At 44.6% G+C, this 19,567-nt stretch overlaps 1 protein-coding gene across 3 annotated transcripts in view; it reads left to right on the plus strand.

The window, feature by feature from the left end:
- Positions 1-19,567, plus strand: part of LOC124044301 (neuropilin-2-like) — a 352,904-nt gene that overhangs the window by 109,818 nt on the left and 223,519 nt on the right. For all 3 annotated transcript variants that reach the window (XM_046363952.1, XM_046363953.1, XM_046363951.1), the window contains exon 3: positions 10,805-10,986. In XM_046363952.1, the coding sequence (XP_046219908.1) occupies positions 10,805-10,986 (182 nt within the window). The remainder of the gene's footprint in view (positions 1-10,804; positions 10,987-19,567) is intronic.

Raw genomic sequence — 19,567 nt, forward strand, 5'->3', positions numbered from 1 at the left:
ACCTTATAACCTGCCTTCAACATTCAGCAGTCTCTCTACCCGTTACCATGTAACCTACCCTATAACCTACCCTACAAACTACCCTATAACCTACCCTATAACCTACCCTATAACCTGCCTTCAACATTCAGCAGTCTCTCTACCCGTTACCATATAACCTACCCTATAACCTACCCTATAACCTGCCTTCAACATTCAGCAGTCTCTCTACCCGTTACCCTATAACCTACCCTATAACCTGCCTTCAACATTCAGCAGTCTCTCTACCCGTTACCATATAACCTACCCTATAACCTACCTTATAACCTGCCTTCAACATTCAGCAGTCTCTCTACCCGTTACCATGTAACCTACCCTATAACCTACCCTACAAACTACCCTATAACCTACCCTATAACCTACCCTATAACCTGCCTTCAACATTCAGCAGTCTCTCTACCCGTTACCATATAACCTACCCTATAACCTACCCTATAACCTGCCTTCAACATTCAGCAGTCTCTCTACCCGTTACCCTATAACCTACCCTATAACCTGCCTTCAACATTCAGCAAACTACCCGTTACCATATAACCTACCCTATAACCTGCCTTCAACATTCAGCAGTCTCTCTACCCGTTACCATATAACCTACCCTATAACCTACCTTATAACCTGCCTTCAACATTCAGCAGTCTCTCTACCCGTTACCATATAACCTACCCTATAACCTACCTTATAACCTGCCTTCAACATTCAGCAGTACTCGTTACCATATACCCTATAATATAACCTACCCTATAACCTACCCTACAAACTACCCTATAACCTACCTTATAACCTGCCTTCAACATTCAGCAGTCTCTCTACCCGTTACCATATAACCTACCCTATAATCTACCCTACAAACTACCCTATAACCTACCTTATAACCTACCCTACAACCTACCATATAACCTACCCTATAACCTGCCTTCAACATTCAGCAGTCTCTCTACCCGTTACCATATAACCTACCCTATAATCTACCCTACAAACTACCCTATAACCTACCTTATAACCTACCCTACAACCTACCATATAACCTACCCTATAACCTGCCTTCAACATTCAGCAGTCTCTCTACCCATTACCATATAACCTACCCTATAACCTACCCTACAACCTACCCTATAACCTACCCTATAACCTACCTTATAACCTGCCTTCAACATTCAGCAGTCTCTCTACCCGTTACCATATAACCTACCCTATAACCTACCCTACAACCTACCCTATAACCTACCCTACAACCTACCCTATAACCTACCATATAACCTACCCTATAACCTACCCTACAACCTACCCTACAACCTACCCTATAACCTACCCTATAACCTACCCTACAACCTACCCTATAACCTACCTTATAACCTACCCTACAACCTACCATATAACCTACCCTATAATCTACCCTACAAACTACCCTATAACCTACCTTATAACCTACCCTACAACCTACAGTCTGTTGATCTGTCATCTCTCTGCCCCACTACCCTACAGTCTGTTGATCTGTCATCTCTCTGCCCCACTACCCTACAGTCTGTTGATCTGTCATCTCTCTGCCCCACTACCCTACTGTCTGTTGATCTGTATCTCTCTGCCCCACTACCCTACAGTCTGTTGATCTGTCATCTCTCTACCCCACTACCCTACAGTCTGTTGATCTGTCATCTCTCTGCCCCACTACCCTACAGTCTGTTGATCTGTCATCTCTCTGCCCCACTACCCTACAGTCTGTTGATCTGTCATCTCTCTGCCCCACTACCCTACTGTCTGTTGATCTGTCATCTCTCTACCCCACTACCCTACAGTCTGTTGATCTGTCATCTCTCTGCCCCACTACCCTACTGTCTGTTGATCTGTCATCTATCTGCCCCACTACCCTACTGTCTGTTGATCTGTCATCTCTCTGCCCCACTACCCTACAGTCTGTTGATCTGTCATCTCTCTGCCCCACTACCCTACAGTCTGTTGATCTGTCATCTCTCTGCCCCACTACCCTACTGTCTGTTGATCTGTCATCTCTCTACCCCACTACCCTACAGTCTGTTGATCTGTCATCTCTCTGCCCCACTACCCTACTGTCTGTTGATCTGTCATCTATCTGCCCCACTACCCTACTGTCTGTTGATCTGTCATCTCTCTGCCCCACTACCCTACTGTCTGTTGATCTGTCATCACTCTGTCCCACTACCCTACTGTCTGTTGATCTGATACAACTGTCATCTCTCTGCCCCACTACCCTACAGCCTGTTGATCTGTCATCTCTCTGCCCCACTACCCTACAGTATGTTGATCTGTCATCTCTCTGCCCCACTACCCTACAGCCTGTTGATCTGTCATCTCTCTGCCCCACTACCCTACAGTCTGTTGATCTGTATCTCTCTGCCCCACTACCATACAGTCTGTTGATCTGATACAACTGTCATCTCTCTGTCCCACTACCCTACTGTCTGTTGATCTGTCATCTCTCTGCCCCACTACCCTACAGTCTGTTGATCTGTATCTCTCTGCCCCACTACCATACAGTCTGTTGATCTGATACAACTGTCATCTCTCTGCCCCACTACCCTACAGTCTGTTGATCTGTATCTCTCTGTCCCACTACCCTACAGTATGTTGATCTGTCATCTCTCTGTCCCACTACCCTACAGTCTGTTGATCTGATACAACTGTCATCTCTCTGTCCCACTACCCTACAGTCTGTTGATCTGATACAATTGTCATCTCTCTGTCCCACTACCCTACTGTCTGTTGATCTGATACAACTGTAATTTCTCTGCCCCACTATCATACTGTCTGTTGATCTGTATCTCTCTGCCCCACTACCCTACTGTCTGTTGATCTGTCATCTCTCTGCCCCACTACCCTACATTCTGTTGATCTGTCATCACTCTGTCCCACTACCCTACAGTCTGTTGATCTGATACAACTGTCATCTCTCTGTCCCACTACCCTACAGTCTGTTGATCTGATACAACTGTCATCTCTCTGTCCCACTACCCTACAGTCTGTTGATCTGATACAATTGTCATCTCTCTGTCCCACTACCCTACTGTCTGTTGATCTGATACAACTGTCATCTCTCTGTCCCACTACCCTACAGTCTGTTGATCTGATACAATTGTCATCTCTCTGTCCCACTACCCTACTGTCTGTTGATCTGATACAATTGTCATCTCTCTGTCCCACTACCCTACTGTCTGTTGATCTGTATCTCTCTCTGCCCCACTACCCTACTGTCTGTTGATCTGTATCTCTCTGCCCCACTACCCTACTGTCTGTTGATCTGTATCTATCTGCCCCACTACCCTACTGTCTGTTGATCTGTATCTCTCTGCCCCACTACCCTACTGTCTGTTGATCTGTATCTCTCTGCCCCACTACCCTACTGTCTGTTGATCTGTCATCTATCTGCCCCACTACCCTACAGTCTGTTTATCTGTCATCTCTCTGCCCCACTAACACAATGTCTGTTGATCTGTATCTCTCTGCCCCACTACCCTACTGTCTGTTGATCTGTCATCTCTCTGCCCCACTACCCTACACTCTGTTGATCTGTCATCTCTCTGTCCCACTACCCTACTGTCTGTTGATCTGATACAACTGTCATCTCTCTGCCCCACTACCCTACTGTCTGTTGATCTGTCATCTCTCTACCCCACTACCCTACTGTCTGTTGATCTGATACAACTGTCATTTCTCTGCCCCACTACCCTACTGTCTGTTGATCTGTCATCACTCTGTCCCACTACCCTACTGTCTGTTGATCTGATACAACTGTCATCTCTCTGCCCCACTACCCTACTGTCTGTTGATCTGTCATCTCTCTGCCCCACTACACTACAGTCTGTTGATCTGTCATCTCTCTGCCCCACTACCCTACAGTCTGTTGATCTGTCATCTCTCTGCCCCACTACCCTACAGTCTGTTGATCTGTATCTCTCTGTCCCACTACCCTACAGTCTGTTGATCTGTATCTCTCTGTCCCACTACCCTACAGTCTGTTGATCTGTATCTCTCTACCCCACTACCCTACAGTCTGTTGATCTGTCATCTCTCTGCCCCACTACCCTACAGTCTGTTGATCTGTATCTCTCTGCCCCACTACACTACAGTCTGTTTATCTGTCATCTATCTGCCCCACTACCCTACAGTCTGTTGATCTGTATCTCTCTGCCCCACTACACTACAGTCTGTTTATCTGTCATCTATCTGCCCCACTACCCTACTGTCTGTTGATCTGTCATCTCTCTACCCCACTACCCTACAGTCTGTTGATCTGTCATCTCTCTGCCCCACTACCCTACAGTCTGTTGATCTGTCATCTCTCTACCCCACTACCCTAGAGTCTGTTGATCTGTCAACTCTCTGCCCCACTACCCTACTGTCTGTTGATCTGTATCTCTCTGCCCCACTACCCTACTTTCTGTTGATCTGTCATCTCTCTGCTCCCCTGCCCTACAGTCTGTTGATCTGTATCTCTCTGCCCCACTACCCTACTGTCTGTTGATCTGTCATCTCTCTGCCCCACTACCCTACTGTCTGTTGATCTGTATCTCTCTGCCCCACTACCCTACTGTCTGTTGATCTGTCATCTCTCTGTCCCACTACCCTACAGTCTGTTGATCTGTATCTCTCTGCCCCACTACCCTACAGTCTGTTGATCTGTATCTCTCTGCCCCACTACCCTACTGTCTGTTGATCTGTCATCTCTCTGCCCCACTACCCTACTGTCTGTTGATCTGTATCTCTCTGCCCCACTACCCTACTGTCTGTTGATCTGTCATCCACGATTAAAACAGCCTTGATAATGCTGGTCGTTGACTCCATACTGCTGGTCGTTGTCTCCACGATTAAAACAGCCTTGATACTGCTGGTCGTTGACTCCATACTGCTGGTCGTTGTCTCCACGATTAAAACAGCCTTGATACTGCTGGTCGTTGACTCCATACTGCTGGTCGTTGTCTCCACGATTAAAACAGCCTTGATACTGCTGGTCGTTGACTCCATACTGCTGGTCGTTGTCTCCACGATTAAAACAGCCTTGATACTGCTGGTCGTTGACTCCATACTGCTGGTCGTTGTCTCCACGATTAAAACAGCCTTGATACTGCTGGTCATTGTCTCCATGATTAAAACAGCCTTGATACTGCTTGCTGGTCATTGTCTCCATACTGCTGGTCGTTGTCTCCATGTTTAAAACACACACACACACAACTACAACAACAACAACAGGCCTGGTTCTAGTACCTCAGTTGAACAACCAGAGATCTCCATTAACTCTAACAGAAGCAGCTGTAATCCTGTTTCCTCACTGGGGACTCGTGGTGGCTGGCACCTGTAGCTGTGTGGCCTGGGGGTCGTTAGACCTTATCAGCAGAACCGTACTGCACTAAACGTTTCATTACAATGGGAGGACATTGGGGTCTGGAGTTACTCTTGGCAGTCTTGTTCCCATTGTCAGACACTACTTTTATTCTGCACTGATTGACAGATCAAATCAAATCAAATGTATTTATATAGCCCTTCGTACATCAGCTGATATCACAAAGTGCTGTACAGAAACCCAGCCTAAAATTCCAAACAGCAAGCGATGCAGGTGTAGAAGCACGGTGGCTAGGAAAAACTCCCTAGAAAGGCCAAAACCTAGGAAGAAACCTAGAGAGGAACCAGGCTATGTGGGGTGGCCAGTTCTCTTCTGGCTGTGCCGGGTGGAGATTATAACAGAACATGGCCAAGATGTTCAAATGTTTATAAATGACCAGCATGGTTGAATAATAATAAGGCAGAACAGTTGAAACTGGAGCAGCAGCACGGCCAGATGGACTGGGGACAGCAAGGAGTCATCATGTCAGGTAGTCCTGGGGCATGGTCCTATGGCTCAGGTCCTCCGAGAGAGAGAAAGAAAGAGAGGAGAGAATTAGAGAACGCACACTTAGATACACAGGACACCGAATAGGACAGGAGAAGTACTCCAGATATAACAAACTGACCCTAGCCCCCCGACACATAAACTACTGCAGCATAAATACTGGAGGCTGAGACAGGAGGGGTCAGGAGACACTGTGGCCCCATCCCAGGACACCCCCGGACAGGGCCAAACGGAACAATTTTTTTTTCAGCCGGATCTTCACAACTAGCTATTGAGCTAAACCGCAACCCTGGTTGATTACTCCTGGCTAGCATTTCCACCCACGTAGCTTGAAGCTAGCCCGGCCAGAGCTCCTGTGTTCGTAGCATACTCCTGGGCTTCTATACCCGGATCCACGACCGGTCTATCGATGTCACTGCATGAAGAGGAATAAACAGACTCACCCCATCGCAACGTCCTCCAAAGGCTAACTCTCTAGCCCTCGCTATCTCCTTGCTTGCTAATTCGGCATGCTAACTGCTAGCTTGTTTAGCCCAGGTCCGCTAACTACTACCTTGTTTACCCCGGCCTGCTAATCTGTTAGCTTGTTAGCACAGGCCTGCTAACCGTCTGCATCGCAGTGGCCCATATGTACTTTCTATCTCTTCCCGATTTAAAAAAATTGTTTATACCTTCCGGAAACCTGCCTCACCCAATGTGATACGGAATCGCTATTATTTTTAATTTTTAGAACACACTCAAGAACCTCCAAAAGCTAACCAGCTAACTAGCTACAAGCTATTTAGTCATTGTTAGTTTTTTAAAACCTGGATAACACTCGCCAGTCCAGCTTCCCTGCCCCATCCACCGCTGCCCCTGGACTCTGATCACTTGGCTACATAGCTGATGCACGCTGGACTGTCCATTAATCACGGTACTCCATTCTGCTTATTTGTTTTATCTGTCGGCCCCGTTGCCTAGTCAACGCCATTTTACCTGCTGTTGTTATGCTAGCTGATTAGCTGTTGTCTCACACACTGTTTTAGCTAGCTTTCCCATTTCAACACCTGTGATTACTGTATGCCTCGCTGTATGTCTCTCTCAAATGTCAATATGCCTTGTATACTGTTGCTCAGGTTAGTTATCATTGTTTTAGTTCACAATGGAGCCCCTAGTCCCACTCCTCATACCCCCGATACCACCTTTGTCCCACCTCCCACATATGCGATGACCTCACCCATTACAACCAGCATGTCCAGAGATAAAACCTCTCTCATCATCACCCAGTGCCTGGGCTTACCTCCACCGTACCCGCACCCCACCATACCCCTGTCTGCGCATTATGCCCTGAATATATTCTACCTTGCCCAGAAATCTGCTCCTCTTATTCTCTGTCCCCAACGCTCTCGGCGACCAGTTTTGATAGCCTTTAGCCGCACCCTCATACTACTCCTTCTCTGTTCCGATGCCCTCAATCTCACACAAATCATCAAGGAACCCACCAGGTACAACTCTAACTCTGTGAACAACGGCACCCTCATAGACGTCATCCTGACCAACTGGCCCTCCAAATACACCTCCGCTGTCTTCAACCAGGATCTCAGCGACCACTGCCTCATTGCCTGTATCCGCTACGGTGCCGCAGTCTAAAACACTAAAACACTTCTGTGAGCAGGCCTTTCTAATCGACCTGGCCCGGGTATCCTGGAAGGACATTGACCTCATCCTGTCAGTTGAGGATGCCTTGTCATTCTTTAAAAGTAACTTCCTCACCATTTTAGATAAGCATGCTCCATTCAAAAAATGCAGAACTAAGAACAGATACAGCCCTTGGTTCACTCCAGACCTGACTGCCCTCGACCAGCACAAAAACATCCTGTGGCGGACTGCAATAGGATCGAACAGTCCCCGCGATATGCAACTGTTCAGGGAAGTCAGGAACCAATACACGCAGTCAGTCAGGAAAGCTAAGGCCAGCTTCTTCAGGCAGATGTTTGCATCCTGTAGCTCCAACTCCAAAAAGTTCTGGGACACTGTGAAGTCCATGGAGAACAAGAGCACCTCCTCCCAGCTGCCCACTGCACTGAGGCTAGGGAACACGGTCACCACCGACAAATCCATGATTATCGAAAACTTCAACAAGCATATCTCAACGGCTTGCCATGCCTTATGCCTGGCTACTCCAACCTCGGCCAACAGCTCCGGCCCCCTCGCAGCTCCTCGCCCAAGCCTCTCCAGGTTCTCCTTTACCCAAATCCAGATAACAGATGTTCTGAAAGAGCTGCAAAACCTGGACCCGTATAAATCAGCTGGGCTTGACAATCTGGACCCTCTATTTCTGAAACTATCCGCCGCCATTGTCGCAACCCCTATTACTAGCCTGTTCAACCTCTCTTTCATATCGTCTGAGATCACCAAGGATTGGAAAGCTGCTGCAGTCATCCCCCTCTTCAAAGGGGGAGACACCCTGGACCCAAACTGTTACAGACCTATATCCATCCTGCCCTGCCTATCTAAGGTCTTCGAAAGCCAAGTCAACAAACAGGTCACTGACCATCTCGAATCCCACCGTACCTTCTTCGCTATGCAATCTGGTTTCCGAGCCGGTCACGGGTGCACCTCAGCCACACTCAAGGTACTAAACAACATCATAACCGCCATCGATAAAAGACAGTACTGTGCAGCCGTCTTCATCGACCTCGCCAAGGCTTTCGACTCTGTCAATCACCATATTCTTATCGGCAGACTCAGTAGCCTCGGTTTTTCGGATGACTGCCATGTCTGGTTCACCAATTACTTTGCAGACAGAGTTCAGTGTGTCAAATCGGAGGGCATGCTGTCCGGTCCTCTGGCAGTCTCTATGGGGGTGCCACAGGGTTCAATTCTAGTGCCGACTCTTTTCTCTGTATATATCAATGATGTTGGTCTTGCTGTGGGCGATTCCCTGATCCACCTCTACGCAGACGACACCATTCTATATACTTTCGGCCCGTCATTGGACACTGTGCTATCTAACCTCCAAACGAGCTTCAATGCCATACAACACTCCTTCAGTGGCCTCCAACTGCTCTTAAACGCTAGTAAAACCAAATGCATGCTTTTCAACCGATCGCTGCCTGGATGGTTCCGACCTTGAATATGTGGACACCTATAAGTACCTAGGTTTCTGGCTAGACTGCAAACTCTCCTTCCAGACCCATATCAAACATCTCCAATCGAAAATCAAATCAAGAGTCGGCTTTCTATTCCGCAACAAAGCCTCCTTCACTCACGCTGCCAAGCTTACCCTAGTAAAACTGACTATCCTACCGATCCTCGACTTCGGCGATGTCATCTACAAAATGGCTTCCAACACTCTACTCAGGAAACTGGATGCAGTTTATCACAGTGCCATCTGTTTTGTCCTGTTACTATGGAGGTAGGATCCTGTTACTATGGAGGTAGGATCCTGTTACTATGGAGGTAGGATCCTGTTACTATGGAGGTAGGATCCCGTTACTATGGAGGTAGGATCCCGTTACTATGGAGGTAGGATCCCGTTACTATGGAGGTAGGATCCCGTGACTAAAGCTCAGGAAACTGACGAGTAGGAATTTGTTTATGGAGAAAGATTAGAGCAGGTCACTAGAGGTCAACGACCAGAGAAGAACGGAGACGAGCTTGGAGTGACACACAATAATAGTCTGCGTCTGGATAGAGACTCTGTCTACGGTAAACACGGTGCACTACTTTGATCAGGGCCCATCGGGCTAAGTGATGGGAGTAGGGTGCCATTTGAGACACTGTGAACCTCATGTAACGACTGTTTCTTGGATAACACTGTGAACCCCATGTCACAACTGTCTCTTGGTTAACACTGTGAACCCCATGTAATGACTGTTTCTTGTGAACCCCATGTCACGACTGTTTCTTGGATAACACTGTGAACCCCATGTCACGACTGTTTCTTGTGAACCCCATGTCACGACTGTTTCTTGTGAACCCCATGTAACGACTGTCTCTTGGTTAACACTGTGAACCCCATGTCACGACTGTTTCTTGTGAACCCCATGTCACGACTGTTTCTTGTGAACCCCATGTCACGACTGTCTCTTGGTTAACACTGTGAACCCCATATCACGACTGTTTCTTGTGAACCCCATGTCACGACTGTTTCTTGTGAACCCCATGTAACAACTGTTTCTTGTGAACCCCATGTCACGACTGTTTCTTGTGAACCCCATGTCACGACTGTTTCTTGGATAACACTGTGAACCCCATGTCACGACTGTTTCTTGTGAACCCCATGTCACGACTGTTTCTTGTGAACCCCATGTAACGACTGTTTCTTGTGAACCCCATGTCACGACTGTTTCTTGGATAACACTGTGAACCCCATGTCACGACTGTTTCTTGGATAACACTGTGAACCCCATGTCACGACTGTTTCTTGGTTAACACTGTGAACCCCATGTCACGACTGTTTCTTGTGAACCCCATGTCACGACTGTTTCTTGTGAACCCCATGTCACGACTGTTTCTTGTGAACCCCATGTAACGACTGTTTCTTGTGAACCCCATGTCACGACTGTTTCTTGTGAACCCCATGTCACGACTGTTTCTTGTGAACCCCATGTAACGACTGTTTCTTGTGAACCCCATGTAACGACTGTTTCTTGTGAACCCCATGTCACGATTGTTTCTTGTGAACCCCATATAACGACTGTTTCTTGGATAACACTGTGAACCCCATGTCACAACTGATTTTTGGATAACACTGTGAACCCCATGTCACGACTGGTTTCGTGTGATTATATATATATATATTATATATATTTATATGTTTTTTGGGGGTTTTCTTCTCTCCTGTCAGAAGACACATTTTAGTTTCTACTGTTTTTTTCTTGGACTTCCAATATGAAACATGGTCTCCATGTGTTTCTCCACTAGATATGACTACGTAGAGATCCGCGATGGGAACAGCGAGAAGGCAGACCTGTTGGGTAAACACTGCAGTAACATCGCCCCTCCAGCCATCATCTCCTCAGGCCCCGTCCTCCTCATCAGGTTCGTCTCTGACTATGCTCACCAGGGGGCTGGCTTCTCACTGCGCTATGAGATCTTCAAGACTGGTGAGTCTGATATTCACAATGGCAAAAGTGTACATCAAACTAGATAAATACATTAGGACAAATCATCTCTGTCAGGTGTAGAGACACACAACTATGGGTGATATAAACATTTAGGACCAGTTTTATTTATTTATTTATTTTTATTTCACCTTTATTTAAATCAGGTAGTTGAGAACAAGTTCTCATTTACAATTGCGACCTGGCCAAGATAAAGCAAAGCAGTTCGACACAAACAACAACAAACAACACAAACAACAACACACGGAGTAAAACAAACATACAGTCAATAATACAGTAGAAACAAGTCTATATACAATGTGAGCAAATGAGGTGAGATAAGGGAGGTAAAGGCAAAAAAAGGCCATGGTGGCAAAGTAAATACAATATAGCAAGTAAAACACTGGAATGGTAGATTTGCAATGGAAGAATGTGCAAAGTAGAGATACAAATAATGGGGTGCAAAGGAGCAAAATAAATAAATAAATACAGTAGGGGGAGAGGTAGTTGTTTGGGCTAAATTATAGATGGGCTATGTACAGGTGCAGTAATCTGTGAGCTGCTCTGACAGCTGGTTATCCTAGTCTTGGAGTAAAAAGGGACTTTCAATTGAGTTGTTCTGGCAGTAGCCAGCTAGACAAATAAGTTGGGACATATTAATAATTATAATGTAATATAATATATAATAATATTAATAGCTATCCTCTAAGGAGTATGTCACAACTATCACCCATGTTGTTTGGGAATGTTGTTTAAAGGTTCACAGCATTTATTTAAGAAAACATAAAAAATTATTAATCAATCTTTAAGTGTAACCGGTGTGAAATGGCGAGCTAGTTAGCGGTGGCGCGAGCTAATAGCATTTCTATCAGTAATGTCACTCGCTCTGAGACCTTAAAGTCGAGGGGAGGGGGAGAGGATGAGAGGAGGGAGAGGAGGAAGGGAGGGGAGATGGGGGCGGGAGGAGGGGTAGAGGAGGAGAGGAGGGAGGGGAGGAAGGGAGGGGAGATGAGGGCAGGAGGAGGGGGAGAGGGGAGGGGAGCGGGTGATGGAGTTACTAACACAACACGTGTGGTGGTCTGGTGTAGTCTGATTCAACGACACTACTGGGACTGGGGGAAGCTCATGTGTGTGGTTTGACAGAACCCACCCGGTGGACTCAAACACAAAATGGCCGTCAGTGTTAACACCCCAGCACTCAGACCCTCAGAGACACAGAGAGGGAGCCAATAAAGCCCTTGAATTGACAGTGGGGAGAACAAGTATTTGATACACTGCCGATTTTGCAGGTTTTCCTATTTACAAAGCATGTAGAGGTCTGTAATGTTTATCATAGGTACACTTAAACTGTGAGAGACGGAATCTAAAACAAAAATCCAGAAAATCACATTGTATGATTTTTAAGTAATTAATTTGCATTGTATATATCCGTCTGTGATTAAGGAGTCCCATAGGGTGGCGCACAATTTGCCCAGCGTTGCCGGGGGAGGCCGTCATTTTAAATACAAATGTGTTCTTAACTTGACTAGTTAAATAAAGGTTACATATAAAAAAACAAAGAAAAACTTTTGTTGTGGCTGTCCAGAACCGATAACACAGATAACACAGCCTGAACTAGGAGGGAGAACAGTATAGAACTAGGAGGGTGAACAGTATAGAACTAGGAGGGTGAACAGTATTGAACTAGGAGGGTGAACAGTATTGAAATAGGAGGGAGAACAGTATTGAACTAGGAGGGTGAACAGTATTGAACTAGGAGGGTGAACAGTATTGAAATAGGAGGGAGAACAGTATTGAACTAGGAGGGAGAACAGTATTGAAATAGGAGGGTGAACAGTATTGAACTAGGAGGGTGAACAGTATTGAAATAGGAGGGAGAACAGTATTGAACTAGGAGGGAGAACAGTATTGAAATAGGAGGGTGAACAGTATTGAACTAGGAGGGAGAACAGTATTGAAATAGGAGGGTGAACAGTATTGAACTAGGAGGGAGAACAGTATTGAACTAGGAGGGAGAACAGTATTGAACTAGGAGGGTGAACAGTATTGAAATAGGAGGGAGAACAGTATTGAACTAGGAGGGAGAACAGTATTGAAATAGGAGGGTGAACAGTATTGAACTAGGAGGGAGAACAGTATTGAAATAGGAGGGTATCTGAACAGTATTGAACTAGGAGGGAGAACAGTATTGAACTAGGAGGGAGAACAGTATTGAACTAGGAGGGAGAACAGTATTGAAATAGGAGGGAGAACAGTATTGAAATAGGAGGGTGAACAGTATTGAACTAGGAGGGAGAACAGTATTGAACTAGGAGGGAGAACAGTATTGAACTAGGAGGGAGAACAGTATAGAACTAGGATTGAAATAGGAGGGTGAACAGTATTGAACTAGGAGGGAGAACAGTATTGAACTAGGAGGGAGAACAGTATTGAACTAGGAGGGAGAACAGTATTGAAATAGGAGGGTGAACAGTATTGAACTAGGAGGGAGAACAGTATTGAACTAGGAGGGAGAACAGTATTGAAATAGGAGGGAGAACAGTATCTCAGACATTAGTATTGAACTAGGAGGGTGAACAGTATTGAAATAGGAGGGTGAACAGTATTGAAATAGGAGGGAGAACAGTATCTCAGACATTAGTATTGAACTAGGAGGGTGAACAGTATTGAACTAGGAGGGAGAACAGTATTGAACTAGGAGGGAGAACAGTATTGAAATCGGAGGGAGAACAGTATTGAAATAGGAGGGAGAACAGTATTGAACTAGGAGGGTGAACAGTATTGAACTAGGAGGGTGAACAGTATTGAACTAGGAGGGAGAACAGTATAGAACTAGGAGGGAGAACAGTATTGAAATAGGAGGGTGAACAGTATTGAACTAGGAGGGAGAACAGTATCTCAGACATTAGTATTGAACTAGGAGGGTGAACAGTATTGAACTAGGAGGGTGAACAGTATTGAACTAGGAGGGTGAACAGTATTGAACTAGGAGGGAGAACAGTATAGAACTAGGAGGGAGAACAGTATTGAAATAGGAGGGTGAACAGTATTGAAATAGGAGGGAGAACAGTATCTCAGACATTAGTATTGAACTAGGAGGGAGAACAGTATTGAAATAGGAGGGAGAACAGTATTGAACTAGGAGGGAGAACAGTATTGAAATAGGAGGGTGAACAGTATTGAACTAGGAGGGAGAACAGTATTGAAATAGGAGGGTGAACAGTATTGAACTAGGAGGGAGAACAGTATTGAACTAGGAGGGAGAACAGTATTGAACTAGGAGGGAGAACAGTATAGAACTAGGAGGGAGAACAGTATTGAAATAGGAGGGTGAACAGTATTGAACTAGGAGGGAGAATAGTATTGAACTAGGAGGGAGAACAGTATTGAACTAGGAGGGAGAACAGTATTGAAATAGGAGGGTGAACAGTATTGAACTAGGAGGGAGAACAGTATTGAACTAGGAGGGAGAACAGTATTGAAATAGGAGGGAGAACAGTATCTCAGACATTAGTATTGAACTAGGAGGGTGAACAGTATTGAACTAGGAGGGAGAACAGTATTGAAATAGGAGGGTGAACAGTATTGAACTAGGAGGGTGAACAGTATTGAACTAGGAGGGTGAACAGTATAGAACTAGGAGGGTGAACAGTATTGAACTAGGAGGGTGAACAGTATTGAAATAGGAGGGAGAACAGTATTGAACTAGGAGGGAGAACAGTATTGAAATAGGAGGGTGAACAGTATTGAACTAGGAGGGAGAACAGTATTGAAATAGGAGGGTGAACAGTATTGAACTAGGAGGGAGAACAGTATTGAACTAGGAGGGAGAACAGTATTGAACTAGGAGGGAGAACAGTATTGAACTAGGAGGGAGAACAGTATTGAAATAGGAGGGTGAACAGTATTGAACTAGGAGGGAGAACAGTATTGAACTAGGAGGGAGAACAGTATTGAACTAGGAGGGAGAACAGTATAGAACTAGGAGGGAGAACAGTATTGAAATAGGAGGGTGAACAGTATTGAACTAGGAGGGAGAACAGTATTGAACTAGGAGGGAGAACAGTATTGAACTAGGAGGGAGAACAGTATTGAAATAGGAGGGTGAACAGTATTGAACTAGGAGGGAGAACAGTATTGAACTAGGAGGGAGAACAGTATTGAAATAGGAGGGAGAACAGTATCTCAGACATTAGTATTGAACTAGGAGGGTGAACAGTATTGAAATAGGAGGGTGAACAGTATTGAAATAGGAGGAGAACAGTATCTCAGACATTAGTATTGAACTAGGAGGGTGAACAGTATTGAACTAGGAGGGAGAACAGTATTGAACTAGGAGGGAGAACAGTATTGAAATCGGAGGGAGAACAGTATTGAAATAGGAGGGAGAACAGTATTGAACTAGGAGGGTGAACAGTATTGAACTAGGAGGGTGAACAGTATTGAACTAGGAGGGAGAACAGTATAGAACTAGGAGGGAGAACAGTATTGAAATAGGAGGGTGAACAGTATTGAACTAGGAGGGAGAACAGTATCTCAGACATTAGTATTGAACTAGGAGGGTGAACAGTATTGAACTAGGAGGGTGAACAGTATTGAACTAGGAGGGAGAACAGTATTGAACTAGGAGGGAGAACAGTATTGAACTAGGAGGGAGAACAGTATTGAAATAGGAGGGAGAACAGTATTGAAATAGGAGAGAGAACAGTATCTCAGACATTAGTATTGAACTAGGAGGGAGAACAGTATTGAAATAGGAGGGAGAACAGTATTGAACTAGGAGGGAGAACAGTATTGAAATAGGAGGGTGAACAGTATTGAACTAGGAGGGAGAACAGTATTGAAATAGGAGGGTGAACAGTATTGAACTAGGAGGGAGAACAGTATTGAACTAGGAGGGAGAACAGTATTGAACTAGGAGGGAGAACAGTATAGAACTAGGAGGGAGAACAGTATTGAAATAGGAGGGTGAACAGTATTGAACTAGGAGGGAGAATAGTATTGAACTAGGAGGGAGAACAGTATTGAACTAGGAGGGAGAACAGTATTGAAATAGGAGGGTGAACAGTATTGAACTAGGAGGGAGAACAGTATTGAACTAGGAGGGAGAACAGTATTGAAATAGGAGGGAGAACAGTATCTCAGACATTAGTATTGAACTAGGAGGGTGAACAGTATTGAACTAGGAGGGAGAACAGTATTGAAATAGGAGGGTGAACAGTATTGAACTAGGAGGGTGAACAGTATTGAACTAGGAGGGAGAACAGTATAGAACTAGGAGGGAGAACAGTATTGAAATAGGAGGGTGAACAGTATTGAACTAGGAGGGAGAACAGTATAGAACTAGGAGGGAGAACAGTATTGAAATAGGAGGGTGAACAGTATTGAACTAGGAGGGAGAACAGTATTGAACTAGGAGGGAGAACAGTATTGAACTAGGAGGGAGAACAGTATTGAAATAGGAGGGAGAACAGTATTGAACTAGGAGGGAGAACAGTATTGAACTAGGAGGGAGAACAGTATTGAAATAGGAGGGAGAACAGTATCTCAGACATTAGTATTGAACTAGGAGGGTGAACAGTATTGAAATAGGAGGGTGAACAGTATTGAAATAGGAGGGAGAACAGTATCTCAGACATTAGTATTGAACTAGGAGGGTGAACAGTATTGAACTAGGAGGGAGAACAGTATTGAAATAGGAGGGTGAACAGTATTGAACTAGGAGGGAGAACAGTATTGAACTAGGAGGGAGAACAGTATTGAAATCGGAGGGAGAACAGTATTGAAATAGGAGGGAGAACAGTATTGAACTAGGAGGGTGAACAGTATTGAACTAGGAGGGTGAACAGTATTGAACTAGGAGGGTGAACAGTATTGAACTAGGAGGGTGAACAGTATTGAACTAGGAGGGTGAACAGTATTGAACTAGGAGGATGAACAGTATTGAACTAGGAGGGTGAACAGTATTGAAATAGGAGGGAGAACAGTATTGAACTAGGAGGGAGAACAGTATTGAAATAGGAGGGAGAACAGTATCTCAGACATTAGTATTGAACTAGGAGGGTGAACAGTATTGAACTAGGAGGGAGAACAGTATTGAAATAGGAGGGAGAACAGTATCTCAGACATTAGTATTGAACTAGGAGGGAGAACAGTATTGAAATAGGAGGGAGAACAGTATTGAAATAGGAGGGAGAACAGTATTGAAATAGGAGGGAGAACAGTATCTCAGACATTAGTATTGAACTAGGAGGGAGAACAGTATTGAAATAGGAGGGAGAACAGTATTGAACTAGGAGGGAGAACAGTATTGAAATAGGAGGGAGAACAGTATTGAACTAGGAGGGAGAACAGTATTGAACTAGGAGGGTGAACAGTATTGAAATAGGAGGGAGAACAGTATTGAACTAGGAGGGTGAACAGTATTGAACTAGGAGGGAGAACAGTATTGAAATAGGAGGGAGAACAGTATTGAAATAGGAGGGTGAACAGTATCTCAGACATTAGTATTGAACTAGGAGGGTGAACAGTATTGAACTAGGAGGGTGAACAGTATTGAAATAGGAGGGAGAACAGTATCTCAGACATTAGTATTGAACTAGGAGGGTGAACAGTATTGAACTAGGAGGGTGAACAGTATTGAAATAGGAGGGAGAACAGTATTGAACTAGGAGGGAGAACAGTATTGAACTAGGAGGGAGAACAGTATTGAACTAGGAGGGTGAACAGTATTGAACTAGGAGGGTGAACAGTATTGAAATAGGAGGGAGAACAGTATTGAACTAGGAGGGTGAACAGTATTGAAATAGGAGGGAGAACAGTATCTCAGACATTAGTATTGAACTAGGAGGGAGAACAGTATTGAAATAGGAGGGAGAACAGTATTGAACTAGGAGGGATAACAGTATTGAACTAGGAGGGAGAACAGTATTGAAATAGGAGGGAGAACAGTATTGAAATAGGAGGGAGAACAGTATCTCAGACATTAGTATTGAACTAGGAGGGAGAACAGTATTGAACTAGGAGGGAGAACAGTATTGAACTAGGAGGGAGAACAGTATTGAAATAGGAGGGAGAACAGTATCTCAGACATTAGTATTGAACTAGGAGGGTGAACAGTATTGAAATAGGAGGGTGAACAGTATTGAAATAGGAGGGAGAACAGTATTGAAATAGGAGGGAGAACAGTATTGAAATAGTAGGGAGAACAGTATCTCAGACATTAGTATTGAACTAGGAGGGTGAACAGTATTGAAATAGGAGGGAGAACAGTATTGAAATAGGAGGGAGAACAGTATTGAACTAGGAGGGTGAACAGTATTGAAATAGGAGGGAGAACAGTATTGAACTAGGAGGGTGAACAGTATTGAAATAGGAGGGAGAACAGTATCTCAGACATTAGTATTGAACTAGGAGGGTGAACAGTATTGAAATAGGAGGGTGAACAGTATTGAAATAGGAGGGAGAACAGTATTGAAATAGGAGGGAGAACAGTATTGAAATAGTAGGGAGAACAGTATCTCAGACATTAGTATTGAACTAGGAGGGTGAACAGTATTGAAATAGGAGGGAGAACAGTATTGAAATAGGAGGGAGAACAGTATTGAAATAGGAGGGAGAACAGTATTGAAATAGGAGGGAGAACAGTATCTCAGACATTAGTATTGAAATAGGAGGGAGAACGGTATTGAAATAGGAGGGAGAACAGTATTGAAATAGGAGGGAGAACAGTATTGAAATAGGAGGGAGAACAGTATTGAAATAGGAGGGTGAACAGTATTGAACTAGGAGGGAGAACAGTATCTCAGACATTAGATTGAACTTAGAACAGTATTGAAATAGGAGGGAGAACAGTATTGAAATAGGAGGGAGAACAGTATTGAAATAGGAGGGAGAACAGTATTGAACTAGGAGGGAGAACAGTATTGCACTAGGAGCGAGAACAGTATTGAACTAGGAGGGTGAACAGTATTGAACTAGGAGGGTGAACAGTATTGAACTAGGAGGGAGAACAGTATTGAACTAGGAGGGAGAACAGTATCTCAGACATTAGTATTGAACTAGGAGGGAGAACAGTATTGAAATAGGAGGGTGAACAGTATTGAACTAGGAGGGTGAACAGTATTGAACTAGGAGGGAGAACAGTATCTCAGACATTAGTATTGAACTAGGAGGGAGAACAGTATTGAAATAGGAGGGAGAACAGTATTGAAATAGGATGGTGAACAGTATTGAACTAGGAGGGAGAACAGTATTGAAATAGGAGGGAGAACAGTATTGAAATAGGAGGGAGAACAGTATCTCAGACATTAGTATTGAACTAGGAGGGAGAACAGTATTGAAATAGGAGGTTGAACAGTATTGAAATAGGAGGGAGAACAGTATCTCAGACATTAGTATTGAACTAGGAGTGAGAACAGTATTGAAATAGGAGGGAGAACAGTATTGAACTAGGAGGGTGAACAGTATTGAAATAGGAGGGAGAACAGTATTGAACTAGGAGGGTGAACAGTATTGAAATAGGAGGGAGAACAGTATTGAAATAGGAGGGAGAACAGTATTGAAATAGGAGGGAGAACAGTAT

Source organism: Oncorhynchus gorbuscha, linkage group LG09, assembly GCF_021184085.1.
Source record: "Oncorhynchus gorbuscha isolate QuinsamMale2020 ecotype Even-year linkage group LG09, OgorEven_v1.0, whole genome shotgun sequence".
Taxonomy (NCBI): Eukaryota; Metazoa; Chordata; class Actinopteri; order Salmoniformes; family Salmonidae; genus Oncorhynchus; species Oncorhynchus gorbuscha.